The 26,543-nt window shown below is 45.5% G+C and overlaps 1 protein-coding gene across 5 annotated transcripts in view; it reads right to left on the bottom strand.

Annotated features, from left to right (window-relative positions):
* The window catches only part of Mta3 (metastasis associated 1 family member 3), a 117,419-nt gene that overhangs the window by 22,393 nt on the left and 68,483 nt on the right, over window positions 1-26,543 (bottom strand). For 3 of the 5 annotated variants that reach the window (XM_029471267.2, XM_029471264.2, XM_021185942.3), the window contains exons 9-15: window positions 25,036-25,224; window positions 18,963-19,037; window positions 16,642-16,700; window positions 11,953-12,077; window positions 9,175-9,323; window positions 8,194-8,416; window positions 1,436-1,522 (exon numbers count right to left, since the gene is read on the bottom strand). In XM_029471267.2, the coding sequence (XP_029327127.1) occupies window positions 1,436-1,522; window positions 8,194-8,416; window positions 9,175-9,323; window positions 11,953-12,077; window positions 16,642-16,700; window positions 18,963-19,037; window positions 25,036-25,224 (907 nt within the window). The remainder of the gene's footprint in view (window positions 1-1,435; window positions 1,523-8,193; window positions 8,417-9,174; window positions 9,324-11,952; window positions 12,078-16,641; window positions 16,701-18,962; window positions 19,038-25,035; window positions 25,225-26,543) is intronic. The other 2 variants (XM_029471265.2, XM_021185943.3) reach the window with 1 other exon arrangement.

Below are 26,543 nucleotides of genomic sequence, written 5' to 3' on the forward strand. Positions count from 1 at the left end.
TGGCGAAGCCCACGGTCTCCCGGCGTCAGAAAGGGAACTCGTTATGCTCTACTCTCACGATCTGAAAGCTTCAGGAGAAGGTTACTTCTGAGTAATTATTAACACTATTCCCGATGTCATATTTCATCGTGCAAGCGGAGACATCATCTTTGGAGACTTCTGAGTCACGTGGCATAATAGATATTAGAAAACAAAAAACTTCCTTTCCGCACAGCCAGTGTGTCAGCACTGTAACACGTTTCCGAGGCGCCTGGGGCTTGAACCCAGGGCACTGCATCTAGACACTCACTCTACCACTGAGCCGTACACGTCACCTTTGTGGGAGTGGGGGCTGTTTGGTTGTTACTGTGGGATTTTGTTTTGTCTTGTTTGGTTTTTTGTTTGTTTGCTTTTTGTTTGTTTGTTTGTTTGTTTGTTTGTTTGTTTTTGAAAGGCCTAAGTTTGCTTTAGGGTTTTCTTTTTTTTTTTTTGGTTTTTCGAGACAGGGTTTCTCTGTGTAGCCCTGGCTGTCCTGGAACTCACTTTGTAGACCAGGCTGGCCTCGAACTCAGAAATCCGCCTGCCTCTGCCTCCTGAGTGCTGGGATTAAAGGCGTGCACCACCACGCCCGGCTTGCTTTGGGGTTTTCTTGGCTTTGAGGAAAGAGCTAGGGCAGCCCGGATGGGCCCTCAACTCACTACGTCTCCAAGGTTGACCTTGGACTCCTGATCCCTTTGCCTCCGCTTCCAAAGTGCTAAGATGCAGGCGTGTGCCATCACTCTTGGCTGCTTTGGGGTTTCGGGGCAGGGCTTGCTGGGTGGCCTGGATGGGCTCTCCTGACACTGCTCAGTGCTGGGATTTACAGGCCTCAGTTACTATGACTGATGCCTTTTTTCTTAATGTTGAAAAATCTATTTTTTTTTCCTAAAGCAGAAAAAAAAAATCCCTTTAATTCTGTTTAAAGCAGTCCTCTATTTAAAGGGAAAGGCAAATCAGAGCTAGTAGAAGTATCTGCATAAAAACTAAAATTAAGGATATTCATCTTGTATTATTGAATAATTTTAAAATACCACCCCCTCTGCCCATTAGTTTGCTTGGTTTCATTCTTGTTTTCAGACAGGGTCATGCTAGGTGGCTAAGCTGTTCTGGAGCTCACAGCAATCCTCCTGCCCCAGTCTCCCAAGCACTGGGATTATAGGCAGGAACCACCATAGGTGACTTTTTCCTTTTTCTTAGCCTATGTCTATTACAATTAATCCGTGTTTAATTCAACAACTTTTTTCGAAGCAAACAAATATATTTAACTCTGTGCAGTTGATAAGAATGTCTAAGACAACATAAAACTATACATGTAAGGAAGCCAGCTGCGTCCATTCGAAGGACATGAACGGACCCCACATCCACGTGTGTAAAAGATGTCGTCTCCCGAGGTCTTCCTGCGTCGGGCGATACCCACCTAAATACCCAATGATACACGACAAAGGTTTCCTGGTGCTTCGGCTTTTCAGTGGGCTTCCAGAAAGTTCGGCATGTCTGTCTGCATCTGATGAGAGAAAGAAAAATGGAGACACCAGTAAGGTGGTTTCTTCTACCTTTAACACACAACACAGAAATAAAAGGTGCCTGGGGGTGGGGGATGGGGTTAGGGAGTGGAGGGGCAGGGAATGCAGAGCACCCACCCTGTTCCCACTACTTCCTCTGGGTAGAGAAAACTGTTTTGAGTTTCAGATCCCTGTACTGAAGGAGGGGCTCACATCAACGCTCACGCTAAAGCCAATGGAGTGTAGGTCTCACACATACCATGTGTGCTCACCTGAAGAGAGATGGGAACGGGCTTCCTTTTTAGCTGTGGCATTTCTACATTGTGATAGAACAACACTCAAGACATGCCCTAACGTAAGATTAATTCGGCTTGAAACCAACCAAACCAACGGTTGGCAAGGCAACGCACTCGGCTTAGCTGGAGTGGGCCAGCTGCCCTCGAAGCCTTGGACTATCCTAACGAAACTCATCTGCATCAGACGGTGGCCCAGCAAAGTCATTTGGTTCTGTTACTGCTTTGGGCTCCATCATAAAATGATACTTGGGCTGAGGCTTTAACGGTCCCTATGTGTGTACGCCCAACAGTCACAACCTGAAGGTGGACACTGACCAAGAAAGTTCCCTTGCCTCATACCATATCATAAACTAGTTCAGAAAAGGAAATAAAACATAGAATATAAACACTGCACTTTAAAGGAGCTGTCATCAAGATGGGGTCAGTGTCTTTGACACTCATAGGTGTTCTTCGCATTTCAATTTGGAACCTCAAATACCTCAAAGAAAGACTGAGCTTGTCCCAGGCCACTAGTCCTTTTTCATCAAGGAAATGTTTAAAAAAAAAAAAACAAAACCCAAAAAACTACTAAGCAGATGGAGGAAATAGCATTTAAAAGACATTAAAATAGATAAGGCCCATGCTTCGGGAAGCTTAGAGACCCCAGGAGTGTACGCCTGTCTGCAAGCACTGTGTACCTACAATGCAATCACTGACACCGTAAAAGACCCTGATTCCCCTCTGCTCCACTCCGCTCCGATGGTTACCTCTGCAAGCAGTACTAAGTTGCGAAGCTCTTCACCTGCTACTGAGTGCTACTGAAGGCGGAGGCAGAAGCAAGCGCATCTTTAGCAAGTGTGTTTCGATATACTCTGCAAGGATGGAACACGGGTCCAACCACCACGCAGTGACACCACGTTCCTTCTTCCTATGTCTATCTTGCCTAAAATTCTGGTCAGGCTTGGGAAAGAGACGAGCGGGATTTGTTTTTGTTTTCTTCTCCATTCATTCAAGTGGCTCAAGTGAATCGTCTTGCATTTTGGACAAACGCACTCTCCACAGTCCTAGTAACAAGATACGCTGGGCAAGAACACCAGGAAAACTGTGAACGTGGCTACAACTGACTGACACGGGATGTTATCATCATTTTCACAAGAGCCACCAAGCCCAAAGATGGTCACTGACACTGCACCAACCGGTTTCCGCTTAGCAAACTGCCTCTGGTTTCTCAGACTAAGTCTCGCCAATGACATCACATTCCTGGGGAAAGTTTCCAAGTCCACTCTGGAGATCAAAGCTCTCTGGCAGGACCCATATTTCACTACGTCTATCTTAAAGAGAGTAGTAATTGGTGTTGAGAATTACCGATCAATTATAAAGAAATTAGGTTGAAAAGTGCTCAGATGGCCTAGCCTGGCTTTAACATGAGAAAAACAGGAGTCATTCAGTAGGAAAACCACATTTGGCTCATAGGAATGTCTGTAAACCTCACTGTATGATCAATATTGCTGCATCCTGGTCAACAGGCCAGGCTACACCAAGCTTTGTCGGTCCTTGATTCCCAAATTACTCACCACCTCTAGCTCAACACAGAGGAGGCCACTACAAGTATGTGTACAAGGCAGCAACTGAGGACTGTCCTGCGGGAACCAAAACTGCCCAGGCAGGATGGCACAGCAGCACCTCACTCATGTCACTGACTGGGCACTAAGCTTTTTTCTTATGCAGCAGGGCAAGCATTGCATAGCCACACGTTCATGCCACCTGTTCTCTGATGAATTGGAAATACTGGAGGTATATAACATAGAAGAGATTATAACATAGGGAGATTATAACATAGAAAAGCCGTAAAATATACACAATTAATTAAAATGCACAAAGGCTGGGAGGATGGCTCAGTGGGTAAAGGCGCTCGCTCGGGGCACAAGTCTGACGACCTGAAATGTGGATTCTGCAATCTAAGCAGGCCCCTGGGGAAGATGGAAGATAAAGGCAGAATCTCCAGAAGCTCATGGGCCCTCTAGTCTGGTTTATGAAACACTGCCTGGAACAAGACAGGCGAGGGCCAACAACTGTCCTGTGACCTTCACAAACATGCTCTGACATGTGTGCTTCTGCACCTTGCTCTCCACATGAGTAAACACACGCACACTCACATACAAAGTAAAATTCTTTAAAAAAAAATACTAACATGGTCTTTTCAGATCTCTGTCAAACAAAATCATTCATAGAAACAAAACAGAGGACTCAGTTTTTGATATAAATGTTTAGCCCAGTGTAGTGGTACATGCCTTTAATCTTAGCTCTTTGGAGGCAGAGGCAGGCAGGTCTTTGTGAGTTTGAGGTTAGCCTGGTCTACATAGAGACCCTGTCCCCAACCCCCACCGAGGGGGCGGGAGAGACAGGGAGGGGTTAGAAAATACAGCACAGACAAATACAAAATAGGAGGAGAGTGTTAGCACCACAGATCTAGAAGTACCCTTGCTAAGGTTTCCAGAGCTCAGGAAGACTTCTAATAGAAACCAGAAAGGAGCAAACATAATTGACCAGGAATGTAAATGCCTTTCAGATCTCCGCAATGACTTCTGTTTCACTAGTAACACAAGATGGAAGCTGGCAGCTATGCCTCATCCATCAGCTGCATAAGGGAAAGATGGGGTACACCTCTGCCAAGCTTCTTCAGCCGTGGGCATTCGTCCACTCAAGACAGTAGTTGGGAATATATGCTGGGTTTCGAGGAGGCAATGGCTATTAAAATTCAAAATGCATCATGACAGTAGTTGCCTCTGAAGAACATTTATCAGAAAGGGAAAAAAAGATTATGCGATTTGAAGCCACTTGCATAACTTAAAAGAAAAAAAAATTTAAGGGACAGGGCACTTACAAGTTTAAGGGCACAGCAGTTACAAGCACTTGTGACGCTTGTGGAAGAACCAGCTTAGGTTCCCAGCCGCCATATTGTTGCTCACAGCCACCTGTAACTCTAGGCCTAACGGGATCTGACCCCGCCTCTTTTGACTTCCATGTGCCATACATACATGCAGACAAAAAACTCGTTTACATAAAATAAAATAAATGTAAGAAAAAATAAATTTAAGTAACCATTGATAAACAAATTCCTATTAAAGGCAAACACTATTTAAAAAAAAAAACAAAAAACAGCAAGAGAACAACCAATGCGGTCCCCTCCCGCTGCTTTCGAGTTGACCACTTCAGGAAAGTGTGTGCAGTTGCTAACAATAAATTTTGTTTTGAAGACCCCATGGATACTTGCAAAGTTGAATTCACATCTTCAAACAGCTGGTCTCTGGATTCGGTGCTACTTAATCATCTCTGCAAGCTGGCAAAGGGGGGGGGGGGCGGGCAGGCCAAAAAAAGGGGACAGGCCAATCCCCACCTGCTCTGCTAGGGGCTTAGCTGTCTCTGAAGAGCTGCTGAGGTCCTTAAGTGAGTTTCAGTGTGAGGACTAAGAATATTAAATATCTGTACTCAGGTTTAAAAAGTTTTGTTACATACATATCACATATGTATTCTATATATATGTACTTTTGTTCTGAGATAGGACCTGGTATTAAACTCACTATGTAGCCCTGGCTGTCCTGGAACTCACTCTGTAGACCAGGCTAGCCTTAAACCCAGAAATCCGCCTGCCTCTGCCTCCTGAGTGCTGGGATTAAAGGCGTGCGCCACCACCGCCCGGTTTATACTCCATGCTCCTTAATGATCATAAAAAGTTCTGGCATTGGGACTTCCATAACCAGTCTGAAAGTAGGATTTACCTATCGAGTCAAGTTCTTAGGTGCTGGTCATGCCTCCCTGGGGCTGCAACCTCGGTGGCTTCCCTCTTCTACGCCCACCCGAATACCCTGTAATCCCTACAACACTGGCTCTGGGGCTGTACTGAGGGAACTAACTTCTTTCCCTAATGCTACTTGTTATTCCAAATGTATCCACTTCAGCTCTATTCTTCAATTCTTTAGAATTACAAGTGTCTACCTTATCTGAAAGGACAACAGCACTATACCATTATCAGTAACCCCTGTGTTCTAGAGATGAGCAGCCAACACTGCCTTCAAGGGAAGCTTATGAAGTAATACACAAGCACTCACGCATGCACACACGTAAGTACCTACGTACGTATGTACACACGCACGCACGCACATACAGACATTCGTTTCCAATGGATCTCAGAGTCAGTTGCCTAGGGACATTAGGTTAGGGACATCAGGTTACTCCAGAGCTAAGATAAACTCGTCTACTGAAGAGGTTATAAGAATGTACAGTTAGAAGAGATAAAGCCAAACCCAGCTAGAATCGAGGAGAGGAGCCCAGGCAGTACAAGCGAGCAACACTGGAATTTTAAGTTGTAAGGTATAAAGATGAAAATAATAAGTTTTGGAATTTCATCGCAACAAACTACTGCTCTTCCCCTATTATTTTCCATGCCTCAAACAAACAGAATACAGACAATTTAACCCTGACTCTATTCTTAGCAGCATGGATTTCAAACGATAAGACTGGAATGAAGTGACACAAACTCGCTTTGCTGAGAATACTCAGCGCAAAGATGACGTGCAAATACACTGAAAATCATCCGAGAGCCAAAAGCAAAGCCGCCCGCACGGAGGCCGATCCCTCTGCTGACCGCTTCTCTGCCATTTGCTAGAAACAAAGATGATACCGGGCCCTGGCCGATCAGTAATTTTCTGTTTGAAATGTTTCAATTATTCCTAAGAAACTATATAATAATGTGTTTTAAATCATTTAAACAGTTTGGGTGGATATATTTATTTTCTAGTTCCTTAAAATGGGTGAAAAAATAGCAACTCCTTGACCTCAGAACTGCCAGGACAGAACCAAAGATAACCCTGAGTTCAACTATAGTGAGAACTCGGCCGGGTCCCTCCCCTCGGGAGACTGAATGGTTGCCGATTTTCACTCTTCTTATAGGCCTTTTACCTTTAAGTTTAAAAATCTTTGAACTTTCAATTTTCAGCTGAAAATCATTTTTATAAATGAGAAATTCTTTTTCAGCCGACATTTCTTTTATGGGCATCCTCTTTGAATCCCATAATGATATGCTTTTATGTTTTTTTGTTTGTTTGTTTGTTTTTTTAAACAATGTTTCCATGTTACCAAAGCTGGTCTTGAATTCCCTGTGTAGCTTGTATGACTTTCAACTACTGACTCTCCTGCCCCTACCTTCCCAGGATTCCTGTGCTTCATAATCAGTTTTTATTTCATAGACAAAGCACCTGAGCCGGGCAGTGGTGGCGCACGCCTTTAATCCCAGCACTTGGGAGACAGAGGCAGGAGAATCTCATGAGTTTGAGGCCAGCCTGGTCTACAGAATGAGCTTCCAGGACAGCCAGGGCTACACAGTGAAACCTGGCCTCAAAAACAAAACAGAAAAAGCAAAAAAAAAAAACCCCAAACAAACAAAAAGAAAACAAAAACAAAAACAAAAAAAAAAAAGGAAAGAGAAGCACACACCCAAATATCTTTAAGATTTTCTAATCTGCCCCCTTTTTTTTTTTAATCCATTTAAAAGAAATTGTATGGCCCTACCAGCCACAGCTACCACAGATTATGTGTACATTTTCAGACATGAGGCAATAAGAGAAGAGCCCACAGCTCCCCAGAGCAGATAACCTTAGTTCTAACAACAGCAACAACAAAAGGGAAACATGAGAGAGACTGGATGTGCTGAAAAAAAGAGAGTAAGTCACAGAGACGCTGACTGATAATGTATGACCACGCAATGGAACTCACGCAGGACAGAGAGCGCTCACCCACAACAGGCTCTGACTGGGCAAACTCACACGTGTTTGCTGGGGATGGGGGTGGGGTGTTCTTAAAGAGGGTTCTCACGGGGACTTAAAACTCACTACACTCACACACACAGGATTCCTTAGGAAGCACTGTGTCTCCTACAGTGTGATGGTTGCAAGGCTCCTGGGAAGACTTTGTCAAGACACAATTCCTAACTAGCATAAACTAGCAAATTTTATTAAAACCTCATGAACCTTTAAGACTGGGCTGTGATGTCTCCTTAGAGCTTTTATTGAGTTTACACTGCCACACTACCAAATTGGTAGACGGGCATCATTTAAGGTCCCTCTGGGCAACTGTGCCACAAAAACCTGATAGGTCCGGTCACCTCCCCCACCTTCTGATTAGTGCTACTCTGAAAATTTACAGGGATTTTGATGTTGTTTTTCAGGGTGGCATGATATAAATGGCAGCAGACAAGAACAATGTTTAAAAAAAAAAAAAAACAAAGGCTGTACACAAGAACTTATGTTTATTGCAAACAAACAAACAAAAAGAGAGAGCGAGGGAGAGAGAGGATGGCAAGGAGCGGAACGCGTAAGGTTAAGAATTGAAAAGCGTCTTACATTCTGCCCTAATGGCAGCATAATTAATAGCAACAAACGGCCGTCTCGCTGCCTGCCGCAGCCGCAGGGTGCTTTTGCAGACCTGACGAGCAATTTTTGTGAAATACGTAGTACGAAGGAAGAAAGCTTGGCGGGTCTTCACTGCAGACTTGGGGCTCCCGGTGTTCCGGACCGGCATGCCCTGCAAGGCCTGCCGGGACATGTGGCTTCTCGCGCGAGGGTCCTGTAATTGCGGAAAACAATGGAATTTTCAGAAGAGAACTTGCCAAAGCACACAACCACGTGGGAGCAACTGTAACTCAGGAGCCTGCCCCTCGAGGGAAACGCAGTGTGCCCGACTGGGAAGTACGCAGGGAGTGCGCAGGGCAGGGGTGGAACTCAGTCTCAGATCATAGGCGCCATCGGTGAGAAGCTGACCGATCAATCAATAGATCGATCGATCGAGCAGCCCTGTGGAATGTTTATTATTTGTAAGGAATCCTGAGATTCCAGACTTGCCTCCCTCTGGTAGACATCCTTCATCTACACGGATTTCCTAAGATCATCTTTCAACTATGGTTCACTCAAGACTGGGCCCTTCTCGTCCCTCCACAATAACCAAGGAAATAAACGGCTTAATTTGTGTTTGCTATTTTATATAATAAAGTGTTCTCATCAGTATCTAAAGGTTACAAGTTGTTTTTAAAAACAAGACAATTTGTAAGCTCTCCTCTCAGGCAAACACCTCCCACACACATTATCCTTTTTTTTTTCCCCCTGAATAATCTCAAAAGACCAATATTTTGAATACCTGGGGAAAAAATTCCCACTTTTCCCGGCTCTGGTGTTCACACCCACTGTGAGTATACAGCACTATGTTTAACACTAAATCCCAGTTTTGCTCATATTTGTAAGTAGTCCTGTGTTGCATTTCTGTTTCCAAGGAAGAGGCCAGTAGCCAGGAAATGTGGCATTTTCAACCTGCAGACCCCTCCCACATACCTCTGCAGTCGGGCTGGGAGACTTCTCTTCATCTGACTGGGTAGGCATTTTCAGACCTCCATACTTTTTCCAATACAGCCAGCAGGTCGCGCAGAGTCTACACTGCATGTTAGGTGGGCCCCAGGAATACCACTGGTGAGACTGTGTGGCTAAAGACAGAGGGGAAGGGACCAGGAAGTCCATGATCTCAAAGTTAATGGAACCTCAGAGACACCCTGAAGCCACGGCTCCCTTACAGTGCTGTCCACAGTAGTGGCTTACAGTGCATTACACGAGCCTGTTTACAGCCAGTCCCTAAGGCTGTAGGCCAAGCATGAGCACACACAAGATGTGCGAGTGCGGTTTTCAGTACCCCGAAGATACTAAGTTGCTTGTTTCCAGCACGCATCAACTGTTTGTCACGTCTATTGAGAGGAGCCACATCTTGATTTATGCCTCAGGCTGCTGAGATTTTATTTTGTTAATTAAAATTGACTTCATTATATCCATGTCTAGAAATAAGTCTTTCCATGGATATGACTATTACTCTCAAGCTCCTTGGCAGTGTGGAAAACCTGAACAGAGCGGTTTAGAAGCTCTCTTAAGGATTGCTACGGTCCTGAAGAGAGGACTCACTGCTAAGTCAGCAGAGCCAGGTAAAACCAGAAACCTGCCTGCTGTTTCTTTCCTCGGGAAATAAAAATCTCACTTTAGAATTTCTTCCTGAATACAGAAAGTCCCTATCATGTGAGCGGAGCACAGCTCCTATGCACCATGCTTAGTAAGGCCTGACCACAGCTGGTTTACTACTTGGCTAGATGCACAGCCTGTGTCAGCTTCTGCTGCTCACACTTCGGGTCCTACATGAAAAGCTTCCCAAAGCGGAGCCAAAGAGCGATGGGAACCGAGGAGGTGCAACACAGTTAAACATGCAGACCCGGACTATTACACAGAGCCTGTTTGAACGGTTGTCCCTGCCTGTAAGTCAGCTAGCACAGGAGGGTGTCCACTAAGAACACCTCACAAACCAGCATGCAGAGCCGGACTACCGCTCGGCACTAGACCTGGGCTGGGTATGGAAAGCCCCTGGGTCCAGTCCCCTACCCACACCAAAAGAGCCAGAAAATAGACTACTACACGTAGTTGCCTTTAGCCAATTCAGAATAATCTCCATACCATCATGTGCCGCTTTTGGAAAATTCCTTTCAAGCCAGGCCAAACCCCTTTCCCCTTTTAACTTAAAACATATAATAAAGTTGGCTTTTTCAGGCAGATTTTGCACCAACATTTTCATTATATGCATGTGTCATGAGTACAGGTGCCCTAGAAGGCCAAAGGTGCCAGGCACACCTGGGGCTAAAGTGACAGTTGGTTGTGTGCCCCTGATGTGAGTGCTGGCAACCACACTCAGGCCCTCTGCAAGATCAGGGCACCCACTGGAGAGTGGTGAGCGTGGAGCGTGGCAGGCATGGCTCTGGCAGGCCGTACCCTTCTCCCTCATTCCCTCTGCCTTACTGAAAACCGTTAGACTACATCTCTAAAGCTAACCACAAGGCCTATTTCCTTACTTGGCCACTTCTTCCTCCTTAGGCTGACTACCAAGGTCCAGCAATCAAAGTCTCTGCAATCAAAAGCCCCCTTTGGCTCATCTAATTAACATGCCCAATTAAAATTAAACACCTCATTCTAACACTAAGTCTCCCCTTGTACCTTTATAAGCCTCCATTTGCCTATGCGCTCGTCTGTCTCCTCTCTATGCAGAGGCCTCAATGAGACAAACACCCCTCCCCCCTCTCTTCCTTTCCTTCCTCCTCATCCTCCATCTCCTGTGTTTGTCTCTTATTCCCTGTCCTCTGTCCTTCTGGGGCAACTGACTCTCCTTTGTGTGAGACCCTGATCCTGGGCTGATACCTTTCCTTACCCCTGAGCTAGCTCTCTAGTCCCCAACTTGACTGTTGACATACAGATGAGGGCACCAAGGACACGTATACATACGTCCACCTGCACACGGGCATACCCACATAGGAATGTGCACACATAGAAGGAATAGAGTTGGGCTGTGGTGGCACATGTCTGTGATCCAATCTCTCCAGAGGATGCTGAGGCAAGGGGTTGGCGAGTTGGAGGCCAGCCTGTGCTCGAGGGAGACCCTGCCTCCAGAACCTGACCCACAGCAACAATGACAGAGAGGAGGAGAGCCTCTGCTGTTGTTTGAGATTTAAAACAAACATACATTGTATCGGCTGCGGGCCAGACCATCTCCATAGCCCCATACAACAGGGGCACACATAAGAACCCTGCAAGCAGAGGTGTGCACAGTCAGGCCCGAGGCCAAAGCAAATATCATAACCTGGCCTTTCCCCACCTGGTGCCCTGGGAGCTTGAGGGCTGTCAGCTCTCATCCCCGCACCTGCCTCTTCTCTACAAGTAGCAGACACATTTAATTTGTCAGAGGACATTGAGGAACTCCAAGAGGGGATTTGGTATGTATCACAGCACCAAGTGAATATAACAGCATACAGTTCAAACAAACAAACTCTGCCAGCAAGCATAGAGCCACAGAAGAAAACCAGAGCCAATGCACACTCACCTTAGCAAGAGCGCTCAGCCAATACCCACTGCTCCCAGCGTGGGCTTGTGTGTGTTTGTTGGGGGGGAGGGGGGGCAGACACCCGCTCACTGAGGAGACGCTGCCCTGTCTCTGAGCAGCAGGCATGCTTTCTAGAACCTTCTCACTAACCCACCCCACAGCACAGGACAGTTCCCACACTTAGCCAGGCCCCGCCTGATCAGACTTACCGTAGCAGCTCTCGCAGGCTCGCCCTAGGAGGGCACTCTGGGGCTGAAACGGGGTCCCCACAGCTCCGTTCACAGTGCCAGCCTTGCCGTTGCTGCTGGAGATTTGGTTGGGATTTGGTTTGCTGCTTTCAATGAAATGTAAAGTGAGATGATAAAAATAATTTGTAGGACAAGGTCCAAAGCTGGCACCTCCTTACTAATTTACCTTCCCTGAGATACGAACAGACACTTAATCGATTTAGTGAGGAAGACACAGACTGGGAAAAGCAGGGTGTGAAGATGTACCCAAGTATGGGAGGCAGTGAAGGGAGCCAATGAGAAGGAAGTATGGTGGGAGGTGCGAACAAGGATGCTGGGATGGACCCAGGACTTTGTACACTAACCTAAAAAAAAAAAAATAATAATAACAACAACCGCAAACACATCCACCAAACAACAACCAAAAGAAAAAGAAAAAACAAAACAAAACGAAATACATTGGCACACATGATTCCAGGAACTTACATAAGAGGGTATATTTGGTGCAATGATAAGAAAAAAGAAACAAAATAAAACCCAGGCACTCATTTTGCAAAACAGAGCTATAAAACAGAGTCCTGTATCAGGCACTCTGTGGCGAAGGCATCCGCTCCTGTGGACACCACAGCGGTGCCAATTCTCCACAGCACACTGTGCTTTTGAAAGACAGAAGTCACTGGACTTTATCTTCATCATACATTTTCCTGACAAAGACAGCCTTTGATTGGATGTTAAGGTAAAGGCAGTGCTGTGGGGCTGGAAGAGCCCTGGCTCCTCTCCTGCTTGGGATGACGCTGTGGCCCCTGCAGTGCCCCCAAGGGGGTGAGGCTGGCTCTGCAGGGCCACCCGCCACACACAGCCAAGGAGCGCCTGCCCCAAGCTTGAGATAAAAATTCCCATTATGTTTGATGGGGAGTTTTCTGAGGCAGATTAGCAATCGGATGAGAAACTTTTGAGTTCATGTTTTAGATTTTTTTTTTCTCCCCTCTTCTGTTTTAAGAAAACACTTTTAGGGGCTGGTGAGATGGCTCACCGGGTAAGAGCACTGACTGCTCTTCGGAAGGTCCTGAGTTCAAATCCCAGCAACCACATGGTGGCTCACAACCACCCGTAATGAGAACTGATGCCCTCTTCTGGTGTGTCTGAAGACAGCTACAGTGTACTTATGTATAATAATAAATAAATCTTTGAAAAAAAAAAAAGAAAAGAAAACACTTTTAGGAAAAAAAAAAAAAAAAGACTTGGGTCAGGAGGCTAAGTACAAACACATCAGAGATGCTGGTAAAACTGAATGCAGACTTGCCAGCACAGCTCTAACTCTTTAAACACATAGCCCACACATATCAGGGCACTTACTATGTAAACAGAGCTGACAGTAGGCTAACCCCTGCTTAGAGCTGTGCCTACAGCTGCATGCGCAGTACACACCATTCAGAAATACAGACTCACTACATAGGAAACAAAGATCTGCCCCAGAAGAGCTTCCTTCTAGTGAACCTTTCTTTCATCTCTGTTATACTGTGAGACCCCTCACCCCAGCTCAGGACACACACATTCACAAACAGGTTTTGTTATTTGTTTAGTATTTTGGAACAAAAAGAAGAGAAATGGGGCTGGCACGGTAAGCCTTTAATCACAGCCTCCAGAGACAGCAGCAGTGGCATCGCTGTGAGTTCAAGGACAGCCTGGTCTACAGAGTAAGTTCTAGGACAGCCAGGGTTATGGAGAGAGAGAGAGAGAGAGAGAGAGAGAGAGAGAGAGAGAGAGAGAGAGAGAGAGAGAGAGAGAGAGAGAGAGACTCAAAAAAGAAAAGAAAGGAAGTCGTTCAGACAAACTCAAGTTCCCAAAGAAGTGTTAACATTTCCAGTTGAAAAGGACTCTGCCATGGCCTGGTTCAAACGATGCCCCTACCCACTTAAATCAAGCGAAACGTTTCCCAGAAATGTGGAAACTTGTCATTTAAATGCAGGGCTAAAGATATGAGTCTAAGAAGGGCCAGTGCTGGGCTGGAGAGATGGCCCAGTGGTTAAGCGCACTTGCTGTTCTTGCAGACGACCTGGGTTTGAGTCCCAGCACCCACACAGTGGCTCACAACCGTTCACAACTCTGATTATTATGTGTAAATAGTAACTTGAGGCAGGTCCAGGGAGGATAATGACAGGTATAGAATGTTCCAGGTTGTGAGAGACTGTGGGAGGGTGTTTTAGAGGAAGGACAGTTTCACGGAATATTTTCATAAACATTTCTTGGTGCCTACAATGCAGTGGCTTTGTGTACTGGTCAGTGTATGCTGCACATACATTCCTTACTCCTTTTATGATAGAACAAACTCACAGTGGCCTCACCTAATATTACGCCACCTTCTCTGAGCTTGGTGACTGGCAGGAACATCCACCTAACTGTGGACCTAACCTTGACAAGCAGAGGTCAGTCACCTTCCAAACAGCACCACTTCCAAAGCTCTTTCTAGGTCAAGCTGGTGCCATCTCTCCTCCTGAGCACCCATAGCCAGTCTCCCCATATGTGTCCTGCTGCTCCCTGGATCCACGGTCCAAATGCAACCTGTCATCTTCAAGACCATGAGTCCTCTTTCAAATTAGTCCATTCTTCAAATCATGGGTACCCATACTGCACTGCCCTGCCCCTGGGGCTGGCTGACTACTCTCTTCACACCAGACACACCATTTTTCTCTCGGCTCCTCTATTGTGTTCCGGTCCTGTCCCAGCTCAGGACACCACTCGCTGTTCAGTGCAACTGCCTGCAGCCATGTGCACTCACACTTACTGCCTCAAAGACTCTTTTGGGGGTGCGGGGCATAACAAAATGTTTACAGCCCCTCCCCCAACGCTATCTTCTTGGTCAGTGTTCTTAGCAGGCAAGGTCTATGCAAGGTCTGTACTGCATGCCTCCAGAGGGCAGCTGATCTTCTTAACCTGCCCTCGGAACTAAACACCAGGCTTTGACTGTAGGAGGCTGCCAGGCTCAAAACAGGACAGAAAAAGAGATTTCATGATCTATTGAAATAACAACAACATTCTATTTCCGAGTTAACTGGGAAATTCATTGGGGGGACCCAGATTTACATACAACTCTGTTACTCAGCTTATTTTTAAACAATGCAAATGAGGCATATTTTTTATGAGTATGATTAGAAATTGTTCTCCAAGGATCATTTAAATCAAGATGTAGGAAACTTTTCTTATAAATGGCTCAGTAGTAAAGAAATTTAAGTTTGTGGGTAACACAGTCACAACCACTAAATTCTGTGCTTGTAACATAATTGCAGGCGGCTTGGACAGTCTATAACTAATACACAAGACTGTGCTCCAGGGAAAGTTATTTTCAGAAACAGTTGACAATTGAGATTTTATCCAGACTACTGTGTGGACCCCTGGCTCAGATAAAGACACCAAAGCCAGGGTACGTTGAATAAAATCAGTCACTGGGTCACTGAGTCCCCACAGGTGCAGCGTGTTCTCTCTGAGGTGTCAGCACTGTGGGGCACTGTGGGGCAGGGGCAAGGCTGCTTGCCCTGAGAAGCTCAGACTTGAGTCACAACCAGTGTTTTTCTTGTGGAACGACATGTTTTGAATTTGTGAAGTAAATACATAATTTTAAAGGATATCAAAACAACACTGCAGAAGAAATAGAATAATTATGGGATGTGTAAATTACAGCTTTTAAAAAGTAAAAGAAAGCCAGGTGTGGTGGTGCACGCCTTTAATCTAAAGTACTCTGGAGGCAGAGGCAGGCAGTCCTCTGAGTTCGAGGCCACCCTGGTCTACAGAGTGAGTTTGAGGACAGCCAGAGCAACACAGAGAAACCCTGTCTCAAAATAATAAAAAATAGAAAGCAAAACAAAACAACCCCCCTACACACACACACACAACAACAACAACCATGACAAGTACATCAGTTATGCCCTGAGGTAAATGTCCGTGAAGCCTCCTGGGTGTACAAACATGTACTATGCAATATACCCAGACCCAGCACAGAAACATTTACACAGAATTGCTGGTTTTAGCTCAAAGAATTTGAAAAATCTTAAAGTGGCAAAGAGAAAGTTGTCGTAGATTTGAGTAACTAAACCTAAGACCTCAAGGATCGACGAGTGTGATGCCCTTAACACAGATGGACTGAAAAGAAAACGGACACTCACTTTTATACGACCATGACCTGAAAACCCAAAAGATGTGATAGGATGCTAGATGCAGGAAACAACCAGAACCTATTGACCATCTCCTCACAAAGTGTGGTCCAAGAAAACAACGTGAACCCCTCAGCAAATCATGCAAACCACACACCTCACAGTAACGAGGCGCACTACCTAAGGACGCTCCTCCTGCCCTGCAGAATTCTCACTAAGCCCTAGCTGTGTCAAACAGCTGCTTCTAGTAACCCGGTTACTCTCTCTCACAGGGACATCTGACACTTGCCCTGTAGCTTCATACAAAAACAAGCTGCGCTTGAGCCTCCAGCCCTTGTGCAGGTCACCCACTCCTTCCCAAAGTTGTTGCGTGGGACAACAGAAAACAGGTTTTGAGCTTCAAGGAGGAAAAACGGGTAAGAAAGACACACAAAACTATTCAGGTTTGTCACAGTGAACAAATGGCGTGCTTGGAAGGGCGGGGTTAAGAGCAGGACAATGTCTCAAAGGACTCGTTACTTACTAAGTCGGGATGTACACTTGTTTCAGTTTGCTCTCGGCTTCTGCGGCCTTCAGGCGCTTCTAATTCAAAAGATAGACAAGACATTTTACATGGAATGCATGCTAATCATTAACACCTCATCTGCCTTAAAGTGCACAGTTCATTAAGACTTCTTCCATATACGTATGCTCAAGCCTCAGTAAGTTTTAAGAGAGCCATTAGCTTCTGAACTACAGAACTGTAAGCATACACAAAACTCCACTTCCCAATCTTCTGGTGTTGTTTTCTGACACAAGTTTTCTCTGTGTAGCCCTGGCTGTCCTGGAAATCACTTTGTAGACCAGGCTGGCCTCGAATTTGCAGAGATCTGCCTGCCTCTGCCTCCCAAGTGCCGGGATTAAAGGCGTGCGTCGCCATGTCTGGCAGCTGCCCAATCTTCTATGAGGAAACTCTAAGGATTTTTCTGGTGTGCGTGTGTGTGTGTGTGTGTGTGTGTGATTTGGACCTGTGGCCCCACATATGCCAAGCACATGCTCTACCACGAAGCTTTACCTCCAACTCTCAGGACAGTGACAATGGCTATTCTTATTTTTACAGATTTTAGTTTCCCATTTTACTTCTTGTCTTTCTGAAAGGAATATGCGTGCAAACACTGCCCCCCCCCACAATATTTGCTTTTAGAAAAATTATTTAGTATCTAAACTCTAGGCAAGAGAGAGTGACTGTAGTTACTCAGAATAGAATGGAACAGAGCTTTACCCTCACGTGATGGAACACATGCAGTAACTATCAGTTCTGAGACAGAGCTCGCTATGAGCCTGAGCCTGGCCTGGAACTCACTACCATGCTGTTTAGCCTTGCCTCAAACTCCCAACTGCAGGGATTGCCGGTCTGCACTGCGCCTGGCTCTGTAAGACCTGTCAAGCCTGGCTAAACTCACCGACCGCTGCATGGGAAGTCATGGAGGAGCCAAATGCAGGCAAAGAAAGGGAAGGTGAACATATTGCCAGACCTACACCATGATCAGCACAGAAATAAAGGCAAATGGAATGGGGGTAAAGTAGTCACTGTCCCCAGAGAGACTCAAACGTCCCCTCCAGTTGTCCTACAGATGAAGACAAAAATATTCAGGGACAAGCTGAGACTTCTAATGGAGTCAACACTTTTGGAAAACACTCCTTCCAAACACAGTAAACTGCCCTTAGCGCCGTGTCTGTGCCTTCTTTGGGGACACTTCCTGACTTGAACTGCACAGGTTTCCAGGCTGCATAGCCTTCATCTCCAGCACAGTTGTTTAAAATATGCACGTTCTGAATTCCATATGGTGTTGACACTGGAAATTGTTCAGTGCGCTGTAGATTTCTATTCACTATTCATGACCACGGCAACGCCTGGCACTTGAGAGTGATCCTTAAATGAATGTGTGTAGCATCCAGTCCTTGCTACTGTGCAGCTGGCACATTTAGGCAAATGCCATCTGCTTTTAATCTCTGCCTTGGTTCTGACACGTGACTGCAAGAATCTAAAACAGACATTTACTGAGGTCATTTCAGAAATATGCCTTTCTCTAAAGGTAGATTTTTACATGAATTTAGGACATTTAGGAAGAACTCAAAAATTAAATGATTCCCTACTTTTGAATGACTTTGGAGAAGAAAGCATCAAACTACAGAGACTAAAGCTACCATCCCCGGCTTGACGGCAAACACCTGCAATCCGAGCGCTTTGGAGGCTGAAGCAGGAGAAACTCTGGTTTAGGGGCAACCTGGGCTACCCAGTGAGGCCTGTCTCAAAATAACAACAACCATGTTACAACTGCAGTCAAATGCTCAGGGGGGGACTGGGCTTGGAGCCCAATGGCAATGTGCCTACCTACCATATTCAAGGTCCTAGATTTGCTCCCTAGCATCTGGACAGAGGACTCCAAAGGGGATGGGGGGCTAGTGCTTACGGAACAGGCCCACAAAAATGTCATGTAAGGAGATTTTAGACAAGTGCAGCAGTATCTGAATTTATAAGGCCGATAGCTTCAGGCTCAAATTTTAATCCATAAAAGTATATCGTCCAAGGATTTCTAGTAAGCTTACTGGAGACCAGGCACTGGCCAGACAATGCCTCTCTAGCTGCCTCTCTCCCTTTCATCTTTCTCAAGTAGTTTTAAAGATGAATGCTGAAAACAGTGAACCACTAAGATGAAACTGTTAAAGATAATATCCTACAGACATGAAACCGTGGGATTTAAAGCAGTCTAGGAAGGATCAAACAGGCCCAGGATTCATTCATTGCTCACAGACAATGACCCAAACAGAAAGGCTCTCTGTCATACAAAGTGGGGTAGTTACCTGCTGCACGTATCTGTCAGTAGTTTTCCACATGTAATAATATTCAATGATGCTAGTCAAGGATTTCCACGGGAGCTGAAAGATATTTAAGACAATAATGAAAACAACCTATGGCATAAAGTGTTTTCCTTCAATATCACATCTTTGAAATGATGTAGCAAGGATATGTATTGTTGTAACAAGGATCTGTATGTTAGACTCCTTCTAGAAAAAAAAATCTTTTGGAAAAAAAGCAATATTAATTCTTAGCAAAAGTGTCTTAGGGTTTCTATTCCTGCACAAACATCATAACCAAGAAGCAAGTTGAGGAGGAAAGGGTTTATTCAGCTTACACTTCCATGTTGCTGTTCATCACTAAAGGAATTCAGGACTCGAACTCAAGCAGGTCAGGAAGCAGGAGCTGATGCAGAGGCCATGGAGGGATGTTACTTACTGGCTTGCTTCCCCTGGCTTGCTCAGCTTGCTTTCTTATAACCCAGGATTACCAGCCCAGAGATGGTCCCACCCACAATGAGTCCTCCCACCCTTGATCACTAATTGAGAAAATGCCCCCCACAGCTGGATCTCATGGAGGCATTGCCTCAAGGGAGGCTCCTTTCTCTGTGATAACTCCAGCTTGTGTCAAGTTGACACAAAACCAGTTAGTACCAAAAGGTATTAAGTTATATATAATAAGAGATGCAATTCAATGCATGCATTCAATTTCTCACCAATCTAGTGATTAAAAATTATAAAAATCATTGGAAATATTTCCTGACTTACTTGGGAAAGTTCTTAGCACTGTAAAGCATTGATTGAAGCATAATTAATTAATTAGTTAATTAATGTTGTTAATTAATGTGGGCCTTCTGTATGCAAGGCAACTGCTCTGCTATGGACTACATCATCAGCTGTGCTACCCAGTTTTAAAAAACAGTATTTACATAGCCTGAGGCTAAGTTATTATAACTTCCAGATGTCATTGCAACTGGATGTCTTTTGGTTTCTGGCATAATATTTTTCAACATTTTCCTGACAACTCTATTTTGTTCATTATAAATAAAACAACCTGAGGCTGGAGAGATGGTTCAGTGGTTAAGAGCACTGGCTGCTCTTCCAGAGGTCCTGAGTTCAGTTCCCAGCAACCACATGGTGGCTAACAACCATCTGTAATGGGATCTGAGGGCCTCTATCTGATGTGCATGAAGATAGAGCCCTCATACATAAAATACATAAATAAATACATCTTTACGAAAGCAAAAACAAACAACAGGCTACATCTTTAAAACAAGGATCTGACAGGCATTTATCTGGAAACCCGAGAAAAGGAAGCCAAGTGGACATGTAAGCCAAACTGTCATACAATATACTTCATCTAATCTACGACGTCCATACAGGCCACACCCAGCACCAGATCCTTTCAACCAAGGACAGTGTCAGGCACTGGCTTATGGCTTCAGGAGAGCTCTCCATGACACACATTCAATGCCTGTCACCATTGCAACCCCAGTAATGACCCAGCGAGCCACGAAAGCACACTTGGCTCACCATCTGTTTTACTATGAATGGGAAGGAAAACTACTAAGCAAACGTGGTGGTACACGCCTGTAATCCCAGTTTGGAATTCTGAGACGGGAGGACCAAGTTTGAGGACAGCCTGGACTACATGAGACCTTCCCTCACAAAACAAAAAGAAGGAGGCTAGAGAGAGAGACAGCTTGCTGCTCTTTCAGAGGACTCTGGTTCAGTTCCCAGAACCCACACGGTAGCGAACAGCCTTCTGTACCTCTAGTTCCGATGACCTCTTCTAGCCTCTAGGGACACCAAGCATTGCATGTGGTGCACATGCAGATCAGACACCCATATATACAGAATAAAAATAAATAATAAAAAGATGTTGTGGGTTGGTTCTAACGTTATTTGTATTATTTTGGCTCTCAAAAAAACCCACACAAGAATCTGTACATCCCAGACACTGAGGGTCCCTGCCACCAGTTGGCCCTAATTGGTAAATAAAGTTGTAGGCAGCGAGACAGAAGTGGGTCTTTAGATTTCCTGGGCAAGGGATCCCGAGAAGGAGGAGGTGTTAGACTCGCCATTCAGGAAAGGAATAGGATGCAAACATGAGAGCTGCAGCAGACAGAGAACTAGTCGTGTAAGAATCGAGGAAAAGCAGCCCAGGAGGCACTTCTCCCATTGGGTCTGGGGCAGCAGAGATGAAGTATAGATTTTAGAAAGTAATAACACAAGTATATCAGAGGGGAAAGTGTGTTAGCTGTGGGGAAGTTTGGGAGTGGCCCAGCTGTGGAGCTGCTTAGTATACATTAAAAATAAGGCGCTCTCTCTCTCTCTCTCTCTCTCTCTCTCTCTCTCTCTCTCTCTCTCTCTCTCTCTCTGTGTGTGTGTGTCTTTCATTCGTGAACCCAAAACAATTGGGAGAGTGTAGAGAAGGTGCGTGCACCCGCTGGGGAGTTTAGAGTGGATTAACAATTTCCCCACTTCAAAAAGAAAATAATTCCAAGTATTATGGTTCGGATTCCCTCTTGTTGTTCATCACTGCCCCTAACAGTACAATTCCTAATAGGCAAGATACAAGAGAAGGCAGCAGACCAGGCAGATGGACCGGCTTAGTCACTGATGCTCACGCCAGGAGGGTGTGAGTACTGCATCTGAGAATGGAGACGCCAGTGAAGCCCAACAGCATCAAAGGGATAGGGCGTCTCCTGGATACTGCGGGAGGTCCCCACCAGTGGATAGGATGGGCTTGTTGGAATAATCCTGAAAGCTAGCCAGGCATTAGAAGAGGACTGGGATGGGGTGAGGGTGCTAGGAGGGCTAGCCAGGTAGGGAGCCTTTCCTGTGGGTGAGGAAAACATCTGGTGGGAGCCAAGAACTCTGAGGTCCCGTGAGACTCAGTCTGAGCAAGCACCCAAGCTCATGCTCCCATGGCTTTAGCCCCAGTGCCCTGAACCCTTGCTTAGGAAATGTGGGGTTGCATAGCTCTTCCTTTAAACTGCATTGTGTGGAGTTTTTATACCAACCTTGCAGCAGTTCAGTCTGGTAGGGGCTTCCAGGTCAAAGGAACAGGCTTAGACTCTTGTCTTAGCTTTGATGCTCAGTGAGGCCTAGCAACTCGCAAAATGACAGCCACAAAGGGGCAGAGAAAAGCCAGTATGCATTCTCTAGGCCTATCAGAAAACACTCGCCAGCCGTCGTGGCGCATGCCTTTAGTCCTGGCACTCGGGAGGCAGAGGCAGGCGGATTTCTGAGTTCGAGGACAGCCTGGTCTACAGAGTGAGTTCCAGGACAGCCAGAGCTACACAGAGAAACCCTGTCTCAAAAAAAAAAAAAAAAAGAAAGAAAGAAAGAAAGAAAAGAAAAGAAAAGAAAAGAAAAGAAAAGAAAAGAAAAGAAAAGAAAAGAAAAGAAAAGAAAAGAAAAGAAAAGAAAACACTCGACAGTTCCTCTGGCCACATACACCCTGATCTACATGAAGATGATACTTCTGATGTCGAGGGAACAGGTTCAAAAAGGAATGCACTATAATGGCAAAAGGGGAGGAGCCTGCACCGTCACTCAGCTGCTGGCATCAAGGTAGACATTCCTGCCTGGAGAATTAACGGATAGGACATATAAGCACCGAGTTCTGAACTACCCCCCAGAACACAGAAACACGAAAAGCAGTTTTGATTCAGCATTTCTCATCCAACACTCTGCTAAGGGAACTATAGACTGTTATGCTGTTGAGAGAGGGTCTCACATTGTACAGAGAATCTCTTATAAGCACCACCTGTCAATAAAAAAGTCAAAATAGGGGGCGGGACACTGACAGGAAGAGAGGATTCTGGGAAATAGTGGCAGACTAAAAAGATCTGCCTGGGAAGCCATGAAGAGACGGACTAAGTAGACAACCTACACCAGCAGGAAGATGAACTCAGGGAGGTGAGAAGATGAACTCAGGGAGATGCTGAGGAGACGAGAAGAAAGAAGTGGCTGGGGCTGAAGGAGAGGTAAGTAACCACACTGTGGATAGAGATTAGCTGAAATGGTTAAATAAGAGCTAGTCAGGCAATGAACCAAAGCTTATGGGCAAGGGATTTATTTACTGATAATCAGTCTCAGAGTCGTCATTCGGGAGCAGGGGCTGAGAAAGGAAAATTTGATTTAAGAATTAATGTAACACCACATAGCCCAGACTGGTCTCAGACTCGCTGTGTGGCTGAGCGTGGCCTTGGGCTCCTGATCTTCCTGCTCCACCTCCCAGGGGCTGGCGGTAAACAAGCATGTTCCCACCATACTCCCGCTCTAGATTTTGTCCTTTACAATAGTAAAGCAAGTCCTTTGTTTTAGTTTCTTATTTACTGTGGGTGTGGCACACACATAGGACAATTTCCATCGTGTGGGATCTCGGGGTGTAAGGCTGAGCGGCTAAGGATTTTACTAGCTGGAACAGCTCATCTAATCCTATTCTAGGGAACGGGGTCTTCAGGACATTTTTGAGCTTGCACTTTTAGCTCTATTATGCTAGTAACTTTTGCACCAATAGCGTTACACTACCATGGCCACCTGACCATAACTTTTTTTTTTTTTCCAAGACAGGGATTCTCTGTATAGCCCTGGCTGTCCTGGAACTCACTTTGTAGACCAGGCTGGCCGCCTGCCTCTGCCTTCCAAGTGCTGGGATTAAAGGCATGTACCACCACCGCTCAGCCTGACCGTAACTTTTAATAAAGCATGATCCCTAGGTTGGCCTTGAACTTATGATCCTCCAGCCTCAGCCTCCTGACTACAGGATTACTGAGACCTGACACTTGGCTGGCTAAGACTAGAATTTAGTGTCATAACTTGTCGGTAACAAAATTTAAAAGCTGTGCTTGGAGTTTATTGCTTCAATCCATATTGATAAGTAACAATTTTTGTTTTAGAGCTGATTCAAGAGATATCCAACAAATCAGAAGACAGGATAGCAGCTGGAATCTACTGTATAGTCAAGGAGTGTATGTTCAGGCTACCACATGGTATAGACCTGAAATCCCAATACTCAGGAGACGGACTCAGGGTGACCAGCCTAGATTCAATACCAGCCAAGGTTATACAGTGAGGTCCTACCACAAACAAACAAATATATCTTTACAATTAAAATGAAGGACAGTTATTATAGAAAGTAATTTATGAAGAGCTCAAACAAAACCTCTTTTTCAGAAAGAATAAATTTAACTAAAGAAAGCTACTCCAAACACTGAGACAGGAAGATCTCAAGTTCTAGGTCAGAGGTTCAAGGTCAGCTGTGCAATTTAGCAAAATTCTGACCAAAAAGGTGTGAGTGGGCTTGGGTTATGGTTCATCAATGGAATGTGCCCCCACACTTGTGCACGCAGACACATGCAGACACACACACACACACGACAGTCAGCAGATGTGTGTTAGGCGCTGCCATCACTTGTCAGAGTGTGTACATCAACCCCCATCACACTGTACAACTTGTACACACAACGAGTCTGAAAAGGAATTAATTCTAGACATAATAAAATTCTAAGCAAAACACTGCATATCATGGAAGACGGATGAGAATGAGAAAGCACATTGGCCCTTCTGCTTGGTCAGGGTTACACGACATCACAAGTTCATATCAACACTGAGTAATACAACTAGAGGAAGGTCAGAGGAGACAGACAGTGCATGCGCAGGGTGTGGAGGAGACACTGCACCGCCAGTGCGCAGGCTGTAATGATCAGCCCAAACACTCGGAACCGTCCTTAGTTCGGCTTGGAAATCAGAGTGCTGCAGAGTAAATCCATGCAACCACAGAGCATCCCGGGCCCTCAGGACTCCTCACCCTGGGTATATTCACATTGCAAAACACACGCCAGTTTCCTCCTTGATAAGTGGCCCTTCATTCTAGTTTAAGCAAATAAAATTACTGTCGAGGCTGAGGATGTGGGTCAGGAACAGAACACATACTCGAGGCCCTGGCTTTGATCCCTGACACCAACAAACCCTGCGCCAAAGGCATGTTAAGTGTAGTAGAGTTACTAAAGAGAGAAAACAGAGCAATATTCCCATCCCAAGGGGCCCTTCGCAGCTTTCCACTTACAAAGTCCTGACGGATGTCGTTGAAATCTTTGCCGTATTTTTCCAGTGCTTCTTCGAACAGGCAGGCTTCAGAGGCCGACCACTCCTCCATCTCGTCCCTGCAGAGGACTGGCCCTCCGAGCGGCACCAGCACACTGATGGCGCTGCTGAGGTCATAGCCGTGCCTGTACAGTGTGTCCATGGCATGAAACTGGAGGAGACAAAAGGGACAGGAGCTGTCAGGTGGGCGAGCACACTGCGGGCCAGCGGAGGACGGAAACACCAGATGCTGCATGTGTGTGGCTGACGGTGCCTTAGCATTTCCTCTTAAATATCAAAATTAAACAGCCAGACACAGCCAAATAACTGCTCGAAGAGAGCGCTAACCGGACTATGTAAGGTATTTACAAACAGATCCATATGGGATGGCAGCAACCCTGAAGAGCCAAAATGCTCAAAATGTTATATTAAGACACAATCTATTTCACTTCAAGAGTTCACTTACTTAAGAAAAAAAGAAAAAAAGCCAAGTCTCTTCAGTTATTGGAGAAAACTGTCATAATCTTCACTGACCAAGGAAAAGCAAATTTACATAACTGGACCAATGAGATGACTCAGCACTGGACCAATGAGATGACTCAGCACTGGACCAATGAGATGACTCAGCAAGTAAAGGTTGCTTGCCGCCAAGTCTGACAACCCGAGTCCTATCCCCCTGCCCAATAGAAGGAAAGGGTTGGCTTCCCACAGTTCTCCTCTGGGCTTCATGCGCACACACGGCACACGAGTACTCACATGCATACATATACATACAAAAGAAATAAGTAAAAAGGTATGTGTTCGTACTTAACACAAAACAGGCAAGATTACAAATCCAAATGGAACTTGGTTGAGCCTTTGGAAAGAGCAGTAACAGCTGATCAGGCATCCTTAGAGCAGATAGGCTACTGTGGGTTTCATATTCTAAGAGTGATGAAGCAGGCAAATTCAAGGCAGCCTGGTCTACACGGTGAGTTCCAGGACAGCCAGGGCTACACAGAGAAGCCCTGTCTCAAAAAACCCCAATGGAACAAACAAGCAAAAGAAAGATTCGAAAAGAGGACCGAGAGTGGGTCACATGGTCAGCTTTGTGTGGGGTGGGGGAGTGATGGTTCACTGGCATGTACCACTTGTTGGGTTTGAATGTCCAGGACCCTAAGTGTTTCCCAGTCAGCAGCACATATAAAACTTCAAGTTGTGAAAACTTTTGATAGTTTCTCTGCTGGAGAGGAAGAGTCCTTTATACATGTGCACACATGTTTATATATACTAAGAAAACTGCAGTGCAAGACAATCAGCTGTGTGTGCAAGTATGTTTGTGTCCATGCATGTGCGTACACCAGCACAGACTGGCTGGCAAAGTGTCTGTCCCTCCCACACACACAGGCTTCAGAGCATGAGTCAAGCCTTGCATCTTTTTGTTGTTGTTGTTGTTTGGTTTTTTGAGATGGGGGTTTCTCTGTGTAACAGAACCCTGGCTGTCCTAGACTC

Source organism: Mus caroli, unplaced genomic scaffold (genome assembly GCF_978045245.1).
Source record: "Mus caroli unplaced genomic scaffold, Mus_caroli_1 scaffold_18, whole genome shotgun sequence".
NCBI classification, from domain to species: domain Eukaryota; kingdom Metazoa; phylum Chordata; class Mammalia; order Rodentia; family Muridae; genus Mus; species Mus caroli.